General features: G+C 39.3%; 2 protein-coding genes and 1 non-coding gene across 4 annotated transcripts; all 3 read left to right on the top strand.

The window, feature by feature from the left end:
- The first annotated feature begins 1,637 nt into the window (after window positions 1-1,637).
- On the top strand, window positions 1,638-3,618 carry LOC116208646. 2 transcript variants are annotated; one of them, XM_031542179.1, is made up of 2 exons: window positions 1,638-2,129; window positions 2,238-3,618. In XM_031542179.1, the coding sequence occupies exon 2, from the start codon at window positions 2,289-2,291 to the stop codon at window positions 3,237-3,239; it is 951 nt and encodes a 316-aa protein (XP_031398039.1). In that variant the 5' UTR covers window positions 1,638-2,129; window positions 2,238-2,288; the 3' UTR covers window positions 3,240-3,618. The 2 variants fall into 2 exon arrangements, with proteins under 2 accessions (XP_031398039.1, XP_031398038.1); XM_031542178.1 differs by having other exon boundaries at window positions 1,645-2,137; window positions 2,238-3,611.
- Window positions 3,619-4,802: 1,184 nt separating this feature from the next.
- Window positions 4,803-4,887, top strand: TRNAM-CAU. Its single transcript is given in 2 exon segments — window positions 4,803-4,840; window positions 4,852-4,887. It is a non-coding gene; the product is annotated as a tRNA-Met (tRNA).
- A 4,690-nt stretch (window positions 4,888-9,577) lies between these two features.
- On the top strand, window positions 9,578-11,861 carry LOC116208193. Its single transcript, XM_031541496.1, has 2 exons — window positions 9,578-10,996; window positions 11,084-11,861. Exons 1-2 carry the CDS (start codon window positions 9,875-9,877, stop codon window positions 11,393-11,395), a joined length of 1,434 nt encoding a protein of 477 aa, XP_031397356.1. The 5' UTR covers window positions 9,578-9,874; the 3' UTR covers window positions 11,396-11,861.
- The last annotated feature ends 3,468 nt before the right edge of the window (window positions 11,862-15,329 follow it).

The raw sequence follows: 15,329 nt of genomic DNA, 5'->3' as shown, positions 1-15,329 counted from the left end.
TTTCGTCCCCTTAGTCTGAACTCCAAAATCCGTCCTTGGTGAGTTCTAATCCTTAAAAATTAAGAAACTATGAATAGTCACTTGACACACAAACAATGACATGATTATGATGAAATGAAATCTCTCTCTTTTGGAGTTCGGGTAGTTGTATCAAACTTACTATTTAGTTGTTGAACTCATCTACCCATCTTTGCTTTTGAACTAATTCCCCTTCTTTATTTTTATTTTGCATCTTTTGTTGACCTGATTTTATTTTGCATCTTTACTTTTTAATTAATTTCCCTTCTTAATTTTATTTGCCGGGACGAAGAAAGTGATTGATCCAGAATGATGTTATATGAGGCGGCAAAACAACCAACAAAAACATCGGTGTCATGGACTGCCTCACTCTAGCCCGGAAGACTACAGTATAAGATAGTCTACAAGCAAATAATTCAATCGATGGAGAGACATCTAATAATATATATCTAATGCAATGCACACAGATTATGGGATACTCCTTGACTCGGTCATGGATTGCTATTTTCTTCTTTTATTATGAACTACAACCCCATTCATTTTTTTAACATGAAATAATAATTATAGATTAGTTTTATCGACCAAAAATATTTTAAATCTATACACATTTATAAAAAGTAAGTACAATCCCCCGGATGAGGTCACATAGGACTTAGGTAATCTGTTTTCGAATTCCGACTAATCATAATGCGGCAAATTATGTGTTATTATTGTATCACAACACTCATAAAACTCCAAAGGTTATTCAATTTAAAAACCACAAATTATTATTGTTATTATTATTATTATTATTATTATATATATATAAAGTGTTTAAAAGAAAAGAAAAACTCACATTTGATTTGAGGATACATATTTTCAGTATCTTTTACGAGAACAAAACAAAAATTCTGCTCATTTTTCTGTAAACTCCCACGGTTTCACTAGTGAATAAAGATGATCGAAATGTGATTACTATCAAATCAATTTTAACCAAATATGTGGCGGTAAATGAAAAAAAAAATCTTATGGACAAACTTTAGTTATGGACGAAATTTCATTATCATAGATGTCCATTATTTCAATAGTGATTATAGGTCCTTTTGATACGTCCAACAATCCCATCACACTCGTGTGCCTGGTCTTTTCATTTAGTTTTTTTTTATAAGGAGATTCATAAATGTAATATAATAAAATGTAAATTTTAATTACTAATAAAAATAACATGAATAGTCATATTATGAATATCTAATCTTGAACCTCTTGCTTATCAACATGCATCACTATGCTATATTTTCTTTATGCGCATTTCATTTAGTTAGTTTAACTTTGGGGTGGGGGAAGAGAACTTCTCTTCGCAAATAGCTTCGAACCAACTCTGTCTGCAGCTCTTTAATGGGGAGAACTGCTGAGACAACCGAAAGTGTTGCGTGTCTGAACTCATATTCGATCCTTCTACGAAAAATTAAAGACACTTTTGTCTTTCGGGCTCCTAATATTTTAACTTATACCATTAGTTAGCCCCCTCATTTTTCTTCCTTTCACACTGATCACAAACTAATATATGCCTATATTAGAACCCACAAATTATCTTAGACGTGTATTTGCCTCAGCATCAACCCCTCGATTCCGTGCTGCTCCGTTAATTCTCTTGACGGAATACTTAGCTAATTTCTTGCGGAAGAGATCACGCTGCATGTACTTTTACAAGTATCGTGGATCGATCTAATGGTTGATCCAAATCTAATCGCTAAACGTACGCTGACTGAACCGACATCAGCTGGAGCCACACAGTAGTAGTACCTATGGGTAAAGTGGAGAGAATATAATATGTGGATTCAAACGATTAATGATGACGTTCTGAAGAGGTCTTCCTTTCGGCCATATTCCACTTTCTATATAGATGGGAGGAAAGGTCAAGTGTATCCCTTCTTCTCTCTTCTATTATCTTCTCAAACCCTAAAAAAATCCATCTCTCCAAGGTAAAATAAACCTAGCAAAAGGCAGAACAGAACTTCATTTGATCGTACTTCAGCCCTTAGATCATCACTTTGGTTAACTTTTCTTCGTCAAGTAGATCGAAGCACGGAGGAGAGGAAGAGGAACACGGAGATCTCTGATCGTCGTTTATGGTAATGAGGTACTTTCTCTAAATTAAAGCAAGTCCCTTGTTTGTCTTGTTAGCTTCTTTGCAAGGAATTTGAGGATGTGCTATACTGATGGAATTGAGTATGTATTAGTGCCGGGCGGGCGAGAATAATTTTGTAACCCTACTAGCTAGCTAGCTAGCCATGGATTCCGTCAGCAGCAGCAGCGATGAGGAGTGTGACTCTCGTGTCGGTCCCGTCTCCGAAACTGAAGCGCCGCAGCTGCCTCCGTACTGCTTCCTGCAGCCAAACTCATCCCAGCCCTTGTTCGATGACCCCATCTCCAAGTTTCTGCTCCAACCGAATCCCATACTGCAATCTCACCTACCGATCCTTTCGGAATCTAACGCACTTTTTACTGCCAACTCGGTTTCCTTGTCAAACCAGAACCTGGCATCTTCTGATCCGGATGGTTTGGATGCACTGATGAACTCACAGTCGGGCCGGCCTTTACTTTTCACCGAGCCATCACTGAACAGGGGTGCCAGCCTTTACCGGCACCCAGCACCTTTAGGTATGGAAAATGCCAGTCTGCAAGGTTCGGTGGATTCAATTCCGGCCGTGCAACCCATCAAGAGCAACAAAGCCGCTGGACGCAACCGGAAGAAGAGAACAAGAGCTTCCCGGCGGGCACCTACCACGGTCATGACCACTGATACAACCAATTTCCGAGCCATGGTTCAAGAGTTCACGGGGATCCCAGCCACGTCCTTGGTTTCCTCACATCTTCATCGAGCCGGGATCGGCTTACTTGGCCCCAGTAAACTGGGGTTTGGCAGTAAACTGGAGCCACAACATCCTTATAGTCGCCTATTCAGACCATTCTCCCCCAAGACAAAGTCAGCAGCAGCATTTGGCGACCACCATTCTCTTTGCCCGCCTTTCACGCTACCTTCTGATTTAGGCCTCTTGAATTTTCAATCCTTTGCTCAAGTTCAAGCTCCAACTCATCATAATGGGTCTGACAAGTACCCCATCTTAGCAAGAGCAAGTGCGGGTGGTGAGGGTACTAATGAGCCGGTGAACCACTCGTCTCAGACGGTGGATTTTCCTAAAGATCAAGTGGTACAGAACGATGTTAACACGAGGACATGATGCCAGTATAAATAGGCTCAAACGACAGGTTTCCACATCATCAGATTAGGAACTCATAAACCAAATATATGGCGGGATTAACAGCAGTTGCTGATCAGTTATACTTGATCTTATGATCGAGAACTTTGGAGGATCTCATATCTTGTAACTTCTTAGGCTAATTGACTAGCTAGTTTATATGATTTTAGTATGAATAATAACTCTCATATATATGTGTAATTAATCGAAACGCGTTTTGCTTTAGCTTCATTAGACATTTGACACACGCATATGTATCGCATATTCATGTATCTCTGTTGTCATCTCAAATATAGTTCCGCATTAAACTTCTTTTATAGCAGGCATCGTGTTTGCTTGTAATGCAGCTACAAATAGTGTATTCCTGATTTTATTTACATACATGAGAATGCTTTTGATCTTGGTACATGTACGTTCCACAGCGGCTAAACTGAAGCTTTAACTACCTATTACTCAACATTGTGATAAGATCGGAGAGAACTCAGTTTGACCGGCCCCCGGCCACCCCATCTTCCTTGCTTAGTCTTTCGATGTTTGATTTAATTGTCGTACTTATTCAAATTATAATCGGGATAACATTTCCAGTTGTCATGCATTGTTTGTTTCGTATAACTTCTCGAGTGAATATATAGTAGCTTGGAGCAACGCTGGAAATGAGTAGGAATTAATGGATCTTCGAATTTTCTGATTTTCCAGTGATACGGGAGGTTCACGTGCCAACTACTACATTTTTTTTTTCAGCGAATACTGGATTTTCTGGTTTTGTTTTTTCATCCTTAGGCCAAGTTCTTCCCTTTCTTGGCGAAGAGCTTGAATTTTTGTAAGGCATTGGGCCATATCATTATCATCATATGACAAATTCGGGAGTGATTGGTGGCGAGATTTGGGGCGTAGTTGGCCGCCGCAATCATAGTTTGAATAGAAACCACCCTCCCCAAAAAAAAATTAAAAAAATTAAAAATGATGCACCGTAATATCGCACTCTTTCGCCTGTTGATTTAGAGATAATGGGACTACTTATACTCAATTATTAGTTATTTAGAATTTCTCTTTTATTGAACTGGACCTTGTGTCTCTTTGTAATCAGAAAAAAAAAATAAAGAAATAAAGAAAGAACCCCGTGCATGTCTTCTTGATCATTTTGGTTGTGCAAGTGGGCATTGATTTTCCCTCGATTGGTTCATATAATAATGAAGAAGGTAATCATATTATTATAGATCAACTTGGAATATAAAATTAGAAGGACATTGAAAAGGTAGTCGATCAATGTGGTACAATTTATTGAAAAACCTGGAACGGGAGGAGCTTAAATCGGGAATCTAACTAGCGAGGTATGTACGAATTATTTTACTTGCGTAGTCTAGAGCCAACCGGACCCATCGTACCTTTGCAGCAAGTGTCGACTGATGCATAAAAAAATTCTCAGTCCTAGCTCTCAGCACTCCCTAAAAATACAATTTGATTGCTGTCCACTGATGCAAAAAAATAAAAAATAAAAAATAAATAACAAAATAATCATATAAACTGGGGCAAAGGGCACCGTGAGGGGTGGTGGCGCAGTTGGCTAGCGCGTAGGTCTCATAGCTTCTGAGTTATCCTGAGGTCGAGAGTTCGAGCCTCTCTCACCCCATTTTTTTTTTCTTTTCATTAATTTTCCCCTCTAATGAGTCTAATCTCATGATAAATCATTTCCTATTTCCCCCCGCTATATATAACTTGCTATATACTAACCATTAAGATAACAAGATTAAATTCATTGAGCCCATCATCGAACCGACCACAAACTACCTTCTCAGCCCATAAGGTGGGATCGGAACCCGTCGTTGGAAGCTTGGGTCCTTGAATGGGCTTTTGACGTGCACATGAGGGGACCGTTGCGCAGTACCATCGAGTTATCAAAACAGGAGTGATCTTGAATGGACTTGCGCACTTGTATGTGCACGGAAATGGATGATGTTGGACCATCACCTCTTAGGAAAGGGAATGACATTCTGTCTTCTTTCTTAGGCCCATTTTTCAGTCAATGAAGATGAGGCCAGACATTTTGGTTTAACGAGAGCTGAATGGTATGACAATTAGGACTTATCTAAGAGGCCCGGTCTAGGATAAAATCGACTCATTAACTTGCATCAAAGAATTGGACCATATGAACATAAAACTGTGTCGGTTGCAAGAGATGTGAATCCGCCTACCCAACGGATTTTTGGTGCCGACAATTAAGGACTCGCTGAGCCGGGATAAGGATGTAGGACTAGTGCAAAAAGTTAACCACGGGAGAAAGGACTCGCTGAGCTGGGATCACTAACTAATAAGCCTTTTTTGCAACCCGTGCTACTGAATCAGCTGCTTGAATTTTTGGCACCGACAATTAAAAACTGTTTTCCCCGACTTGCTGCATCAAAATGTCTCTACTGATTAATGAATTCGCCCTGGAAATTAGTTAACCTTTGCGAGTTCCCGATGCACAGTGTGTCAAAAGAATTAATTCACGCACCATATGCAATTAAGATGGGGTCGATCTTTGTAAAACTACTCGTTCCCCTAGCAATTAATTCCACACTTCTCCCGTTCCCCCAAAATTAGAAGTGGGCCCGCGCATGTATATATATCATACACCGTAACTTGGCCCAAGAAGGAAGAAAGGGACAGGGCTGTGGTCCATGAGAGCCATTTTTTAGGAACATTTCATGTGATTCCAGAACAGATTCTCTGACAACCTTTATCAAAAAAATACATATATAATAAGATATATTGCAACATATACCTTAATATTGACAAATATTTTTAGATCTATCCTAATGTCGATTTTTTGCCTGAGATATTCCAACGTTGCTAATTTGATGTCACCATCTAGCCTTAGGGGATAGTTGGTGAAACAAAAATAATAACGTCGGGATACCTCAAGTAAAAAAATGACGTTGGGATGAATATAAGAATATCTGTCAACGTTAGGTTATATGGTGCAATAAACTCTATAATAAAGGTAAAGCAACGTTATTCTATATAATCATTACTTTCTCTCAACTGCTCATTATTTTTTTATAATTTTTCTCATAATTCAATAATATAATTATTTCAATCCAATTAAATATATATATATATATAGTTTGAATAATTTTGAACTTAACTCAACTCTAATCCCAAACAAGACACTAATTTCTCGATTTTCACCATTGTTTAGAGTTAATTCTAGTCCTTCAAAAGAAGACGGAGAATTGAAAATCTCCACTGCCGACAGTTAGGAAGATAACAATATGAAAGTCCAGTTTAATTAACTGTGTATGGCTGAATATTTGAGCTACACTTTCTCATGTGAATTCGTTATTTCACGAAGTACATCGGAGATACAATTCAGACGTGATATTTGCGTGTGTATGGGTGTGTGGACAAGGACATGCATGCCACCGACATATTTTCTAAAGGAATGCAACTAATCTGACCGCCTCTTCGTTACTTCGAAATAGCTACACAGATGACCCAACTATCTATCTTAATTCGATATCGATGAGCGATCCAACTGGTAACTCATGCCCAATTGATTGCCACTCACCATCAAATACACTACATACAGGATGATGTGCCTATTAATCGACATTCGGTGAGATTGTCGAGTTATGTACACGAGGATGTACAGTGATGCACATGTTACTTATTTCCGGGGCCGAATGTACACTGTCTAGAGTTTGTAAATCGACTGTGGATTGATACGTGGATATGTCTCAATTGACTTGACGAGAAAAGGGTGCAATTTTAGTCGGCACTTTTACCTACTCATGGACTAATTTTAGGCAGCTGTCAAAGGCTCGAAATCACAGGATGAAAGGGGCAATATAATCCTCATGCGAGGGCCATCCTATCCAACTTTCAGGCATTAAGATATGTTTCAGCCGTGAATGGTTATCATAATCGATTCTTAGCATATCATAAGAAGCCCTACGCTTCTTTGAGCCCAATCATAGATTTTATATCAATAATACCCGTTCTGATCTACCTTATTTTCGACCGTATATCAATTATCAATAATAATATATTATTATATTAAATCAATTAAAATACAATTATCTCCGAGTCAAAAAGAAACGTTGGTTATGCTTAATACCTTTAGTTTGATCTGTCTTATATATGAGTCAGCCGAATATGAAGAAAAAGGTGAAAGACAAATTTCTATGCATAAAATTTCCAATGTGTGTGGGTCCTTGATTTTCTATATTCGATTGGCCCATAGGACCTTGAATAGCACATCAATTATATGTCAATAGTTCTCGGTGAATCGATGTTATCCGAAACCCTTATGCATGCATGGTGAAGGAGTGTGATTGATTCACCTGCTTGTATAGTGATCCTATATCTCAGATATTGCATATCGACTTATAGACTAAAAGAGGATATTATCAAATAGAATATATGTACAGATCGAGTTACAATTCTAGCACGAATTTGCACGGCCTAAAGATTCCCTCTCGGTCTCGACCTTATCGAGAGATTATATGATGCTCCCACATTCAATTTAGTAGAAAGACCAAATTTAAGAAATCGTATAGGGCGAATTCCATACTTTTCGAATGCGATGGATGGCATCGGAGGTTCGTAGTTTGACGGTGATGACTCATAGTACACACACCGGCAGTCGCCACCATCGCTGAGCAATAGGCATTATGCGAAGGGCCAGACGACATGTGGGGCCCATTGCATGGAGGATCCGAATGTAGGGGTTCCACCTGTTATATTTTAGACTCCGACCTCGTGGTGGGCTGGATCGGACCCGACAAAACTATTGTTATCAGGTCGACTATTACTCGTAGCAATAGGTCAACGATTTCAACTTTCATTGATTCAGGTGATTTGATGTTTATTTTCTTGAATAAAATTTCGAATCAAATCTTGTAAATAGAGAAAACTATGATTTCGAAAACCTTTGCTCCTTAATAATTCGACTGGACATGAATTTGGATTAATTAAGGTTTATGTGACCTCCGAAAGTGTCACACTCTAAAAAAAAAGAAAAAAAAGAAACGCTTAATTGGGGTTAATTTATCTACTTGGGTTAAAATAGGACGCATGCTGTTACAATTCATCGCAGAGAGTCGCGTATCCTCCATCGATGCGTAGCCCGATTGATTCCAATTTTTCCCTAGGCCATCGGTCCCATATTTGATCCCAAAGAAGAATAAAACAGTCTAAATTCTCGCCAAACAATGAGCGGAAAAATGGGGAGGAGCAAGGCTGAAAATCATGGCAAGGGAACCAAAAAAGAAAAAGTCAACTATTTTCAAAGATTGGTTTCACATGACCTAAAAGCCATGAAAGTTGTACTAGATGGATCTTGAATCTCAGGGCTTTTCGTTTTATATATTTATTTACTAATTATTTATTGGTAAATTTAAATAAAGACTCTGCCCCGAGTGTTTATATGCTAGATTGGGTCGGGTCCATTTTCCGAGAACATATATATTCAAATGCCGGGTACTACCGAATCTGTCACGAATCCTTAAAGTCGACGAACGCTGATTTCTTGAACAATGTTTGTCAAAGAGCAGTGATCTTAAGATCCATTGAAGCTGGTAAATGTCTCCATCTTTCGAAAATCTACTATTTATAGTCCGTGAATTAAAGTTTTACTAGTTGGAGTGGGCACATGAACCACATATAGCTCGTGATTACACATTCGGATTATTTAAAAAAAAAAAAGAAAAAAGTGCTGTGAAAGCCATGACTTAAGTAAAAGTTTATCCAAAGTTGGCTAAAAATGTACTTTAACTAGCATCTAATTCGGGGAAAAAAGAAAGGGAAGAGAAAAGGAACTTTTGTTACAATTGATGGGAGTAGAAACGGTTGAAAGAGAAGAGAAGAGAAGCGTTTATGGTAGTTGAGCACTTGGATACTTTAATTTAGTAAAGAAGGAAACTCAACCCCTTGATATTTGTTCAATCAATTTCTAGTTCTGAGTATTTAATTCATGACCGGTTAATCGTGCTCGAGTTCACTTGACATGGACTATACGATTCCTAGCAAAGCAAGGCAAGGCGAGTGTACATGTAATTAAATAAGACATAAGGATTTGAATGATCAATATTATCTTCCGCACGGACGAGCTAGTTCAGTTATCATTTCGACTAATTAAGCCACCCAAATAATACCCAAAGGTCACTGTCTTTTTTTGGATGGGTCAAAGGTCACCGTCTTAGGAGTAAAGACAATAACAAATACATTCACTTCAAGAATATTATTTGTTTATTGCAAGATGGTGTGTAGTGACTATAGGGAGATATATATATATATATATATATATATAGAGAGAGAGAGAGAGAGAGAACTGATCTGAAACCGCGTCATGGAAAGCAAGAAATTCTACACAGTCTATGCCCAACTTGAACTTTGCATCATGTGACCCTCTGTGATCTCAGCAACCCACACTGCCTCCTTCTTTATTATTCCCTTCCCTCCTCTCTCTCTCTCTCTCTTTCTCTCTCTCTAATCTACAAATATTTCACTTCAGATCCATGTCCAAACCAAACCCACTAAGCTTCTGGGTCTTTGGGTCTTCCTCCCTTCCAAGTATATGTCAGATTGGTTGGGGCACACCTAAGTGACAATAGCCATATTGATATTGTCCAAATATGGCTCCATCAGTGTACTTCCCACCCCGCAGAAGCCTGCTCCTGGCTCTCCACCTCGTTCTGTTCCTCTTCGCCTCCGGGGCTCATCGGCTCGATGCCAGCTCGGGCTCTTCGGAGGCTCAGGTTCGAGGCGAGAGGCTGGTCCGCGGATTCAGAGGTCGGATGCTGTTGGAAATGGATGAATTGAAAGAAGAGGAGGAAGAGCCAGTTGTGCCCAAGAAGAAAGTGAAACCCCCCATTGCCAACAACAAGTCTTTGTCCCCGAAGAACCAAACCAAGTCGGCCGCCAAACAGCCCGAGGATGGCCTTTCCCTGAAGAACCAGACCAAGTTGCTCAAACCCAACAATGGCATATCCCCCAAGAACCAAACCAAGACCCTCCTCAAGCTCGCCAATTCGACCAAGCCGAAATCGTCCAACCTTGGAGGAAGTGAGCTCAAGAAGCTCAACTCCACCTCCTCCCTCAAGCTCAAGAAGCTCAATTCCACCTCCAATGCCAAATCCTCAAACTCCACGAAGGGCTCCTCGTCCTTTAACAAGAAGAACCAGCTGGATCTGATCAAGCTGGCCTCCCCCAAGAACAAGACCGCCAAGTCCGCAAGCTCCGAGGAACCCGAAATCAAGAAATCCCCCAAGAAGGCCCAGCCGGAATCAGAGCAGGTCCCCAAGGAGACCAAGATCCCGAAGCCGAAGCCGAAGCAGCAGCCCTCCTGGGTGGACCAGGATGAGGACGAAGACCTCGCATCGGAGTTCCGGGACCTCCCGACGCGTTTCCAGCAGACTCTGATACCGGACCTCGAGAGGATCTCCACCACATCCAAGGCCTACCTCACCAAGGCCAACAAGCAGATGACCAAGGGATTCAAGCCGTATGTTGGCAACAAGTACGCCCCGACAATCGCCTCGGTTGTCTCCTGTGTTTTCATCCTCATCCCCCTCCTATTGGTCTCCCTCATCTTCAATAGGATCAAGGCCTACTTCTCCCTCCAGAGGCTCCTCATCTTCGTCCAAATCTACCTTTCCATATACTTTTCTATTCTGTGCTTGTCGTCCCTCACCACCGGGCTCGAGCCGCTCAGGTTCTTCTACGCCACGTCACCGTCCACGTACGTGTGCATACAGGTCAGGACTAAGACGATCGATCGATATATCCTACTCTATAGCTCCATTTTAATTCCTCATTACATATGTGTGCCATTGCTTGTGCAGGTCATGCAGACGCTCGGGTACGTGCTGTACCTGCTGATGCTGTTGATGTATTTGGTGCTGGTGTTCTCGACCGACTGCGGGCTGGGCCCGAAGTTCCTTGGCCTGGCCCAGACCTTCGTGGGCTACGCCGTCGGGCTGCATTACTACGTTGCGGTGTTCCACCGGATGGTGCTGCGCCAGCCCCCCAAGACCAATTGGAAGGTCCATGGGATCTACGCCGTGTGCTTCCTCCTGATCTGCTTGTTTGCCCAGGCTGAGAGGCGGAAGAAGGCTTACCTGGAGGACGGCGGCGAGGAGGGCAAGAAGAGTTGAGCTAGCTAATATCGCAGCGGACCAACAGATTCCGAAAGCATGAACAGATTTATTCAAGTTAAGAGATGTATCTACCCGAACGTCAAAAACTATAAGACCATGGTCTCTGCCAATCATAATTTCTCGCCCGCGTGCAAGAAGGGCTGAAGTATGTGGATATCGACGCGACTGGGTGAGATTCATTTGATACGTCGCCATTAGCTTAGAAGATGGGAGGTGTTATTTCGATTCAACAGTTGTATAATTTTTTGTAATAATTTGGCAATGTAGCATTGGTCATATGCCAAGTAACACAGTGACCAAAACATTGCATCTCAATCAAAAATCAATGCTCTGGCAAAAAAATAAAAAATTAATGCAGCAAGCTTTTGGTCCATGTCAAGAAGAAGTTGACATGGGACCCTTTTTCTGTTGTTATCCTCCCTCTTTTTATTTGGATGAACAGTATCCTTAAGCTTGTGTTCAACCATATCCCTTTCTTCTTTTATTCTGTAATTACATTTTTTTTTATGCTGCATCGTCTCATTGTTTCATGTACGTCCTCCTAATAATATGAAAAAGATCAAACTGAACTTTTATTTAGTGAGTAAGTTAAACTTATGTTAGATTATGACAAACTTATGTTTGTTGCATTACGGTAACATGATCATTTCATATCATGGACATATATCTCAGAATATACGGCTTGAAATCTATCCATTTTCCAGCATATATTACCTAAACATATGTCCTCAGTTATGTAAAGTATTGAGAATAATATGAAATGTAAAAAATTATAAAGTAGTTATCATTCATTTAGTTCGATTAAACATAATGCTATTTTCGAAGAATTATTTAAAATAAATGAAAATGAAATTTTATATGTCGTGGCACCTTGTGGCCTTTTGCCCGATTGTTCTTGATAACGGTACATTTTTGGGGCTAGGGTGTTCCTCAGAATCCTTCATTCTAACCTGCAGTTTTATGTCACTTTTCAATAAAATCACGACTCACACGAGATGTCATAAGTTTATTTACTAAAATTAATTCCTGTTCGACACCAATTTCATTTTCCTCTTTAAATATTGGCTAAATGAGCCATGTCAGCCCATAACTCATCTTGTGGATCGACTGTCAGACAATGGTACCATCCTCAGACTGCTGTTTTTATGTTAGGAATCAAACAACTGATCTGCAGCTTTAACTTTGTCTTTAAAATTTTAAAAATAAAAAGAAATTCCAATGCACTAAATATTAATATTTTTTGGGCAATTATATATATATATACATATACATATATATTGGATTGGGGCAAGCAATGATATTTATTACGCCATCGACGCATTAATTTCATCGAATTTAGCCTAATTGCCAAAGAAGAGTTTAAATATCCACCCGATTTCATGTTCGAAACTCGTTAAAGCTACCGGAGTGCTTTTGACGTGATTATCCGCTCCGTACGTCGCTAGAATTCACGGAGTCTGGGAATTAGTCGGGCGAATCTTGAACACTCCATATTAACCAAAAAACAAAAAAACCACCGACGGATCTGATGGTGCGTGTGGGAAGTGAGCGGCGGAGGGTGGTGGAGAAATAGGAGCGTGGGGTTGACGCGCCACCGACACTAGCTAAGGCCCCATTCAAACCTATGATGATTGTGCTAACGATCTCACTCCCCGTTGCTATCTTTTCCGAGAGCAGTTGGTCTTCCTTTCACGAGCGAGGAAACGTAATAATTGTGCAATCAACACCACATTACTCTGTAAACTTGAATGCTTGACTGTATAAATGTAATTGCAACTCATGTCGTAGGGAGTAATTATAGAAAAATGCAATTGCAACTCATGTCGTAGGGAGTAATTATAGAAAAATGCAATTGCAACTCATGTCGTTGGAAGTAATTATAATAGTTTCCATTGAGAATTATCAGAAGGACATAGCAAAATTCGTACGGTGTGATGATCATGGTCATAAATATGGCATGAATAGGGCTTTTGATATAATCATTCAGCACATTGATACTTCTTATAGGAAATTATGGCATGGGGCCGACCTAGTGGTTGAACACGTCGAAAGAGATGTATAATCGAGCTATTGCATAATTCTATTGGTTACATTTACTCCTTCATATATATCAAAGATAAGCACAACGAGATGCGGACAAAAGATGACCTTCGTAAGCATATGGCAATAAATGTGGTAAGCGCTGCTTCACCGTTAAGGGTAAGGGCGGACATATTGATCGTCACAAGGGATGGGTTCTTTTACCGTAAGATCGTTGGTAGGAGTTGATCTCAATAGAACAACTTTTACAAGCTTCAATCCCTAAGACTCAACTTGGATAGACCCGTAACTTTTAATTTGGAAGGAGTTGAACGAACTTAATAATACATCGTTTAGAAGCTTACTCGGGGATTAAAAATAAGGTAACCTCTATGTTGATCAGGGCCCTTCTTTGGGAATCAACAAAATCGCAATCTTCAGACTGCAATTGATTCACTGTCTATTAAGTCCAGACAAAATTACCTTCAATTTTACTCCACTTATCTTCAATTCAATAACACAATTATTACTTTTTTTCATTTTTCTTCAATTTTTTTAACCATTCAATTGAATTTTTAATACTAAATTATCTCAACTATTCATGAGGTTTTCCACAATTTAATAACACAATCATTACTTTCTCTCAATTATTCATTACTTTTTTTTTACACTTTTTCTCATAATTCAACAACACAATCATTACAGATCAATTAAAACCAAAATTGAACTCTAAAATCAAACACAAAGCTAGACTTTTTGGGTAAGCCAAAGATCTAGACTTAAAATTATAATCCCCTCTACAATGAGGTTCAACATGAAATTTTAATGTATACCCTGCCATCCCATATAGGAATGATAGGAGGGTCTAATTTGAACAAATCATGTGGAAGCCCTGCCCCGTTGATCTTCGATCCGGCCCGACACGAAGTTTCTGAAATGTGTCCGGCCCAAAAAAACTTAGTTCGGCCTAATAAAAGCTTAGTCCGGCCCATTTTTTGTTGCAGGCGAATATCCGTTCAAGGCTTCCTATTTCAAAAATGGGTTCATTATTAACAATTGAAATTGCATGTTTGACTATAATCAACAAAACTAGACGTGCAAATTAATTTAATTGCAAATCTTCGGATTGCAGCAATAAAGTATGTTGGTTTTCTTTTTGGGGCATTATTAACACTATACATGGTCGACATGCAAAGACAATGAACTCAACGATAATGAGCATCATATGACACTTCGAATTACTTGGTCTCTCTTCAAGTAAAGATCAACAATAATCCCATAAAAATGTTTTGAGATATTTTAAACTAATGATTTATCGATGAACGAATATAGAAAGGGTTGAAATGGGAATCCAATCCATTCGTGTTTCCATTATTTTGAAAAGAAAGGATGGACCGGGAGAGGAGACAGGCGTGTAAGAAAATCGGCCCTACCCAGACCAAAAAAGATAAAAAGAAAATAAAATCAAAAGCGAAAAATAATTCTATAGCCCCAATAATAATAATAATAATAATAATCTCGAGATAATGGACCGGCTGGCCCATCATCATTTCTTCCTTCCGCTTTCTTTTTCTCGACCCTCCAATTCAATAATTTATTTTTCTCGGACAATAACATATAATATATATATATATATATATATATATATATAAAATTCTAGATAGATAGATAGACCTTCAAAGAGCATGGTGGAATTAGATTGCAAGTTTTATCTCGATCTTGACAATGGTACTTGACATTAATATACGTACATGTTATTGTTATATTATTAAAGTTTATATACAACTGGCCTCGGGAGTCAGATCACGAGATTGTTATTGAAAGGATAAGTAATCGCGCACCTCTTTTTTTTTTTTTTTTTGATAGTATTATGCACCAGTCCAGTTTTAAGAGGATTCATTTAATTGTCTAG

Source organism: Punica granatum, chromosome 5, assembly GCF_007655135.1.
Source record: "Punica granatum isolate Tunisia-2019 chromosome 5, ASM765513v2, whole genome shotgun sequence".
In the NCBI taxonomy this organism is placed as follows: domain Eukaryota; kingdom Viridiplantae; phylum Streptophyta; class Magnoliopsida; order Myrtales; family Lythraceae; genus Punica; species Punica granatum.
Note: the sequence above shows the minus strand (reverse complement) of the source record. Positions and strands in the feature narration are given on the sequence as shown.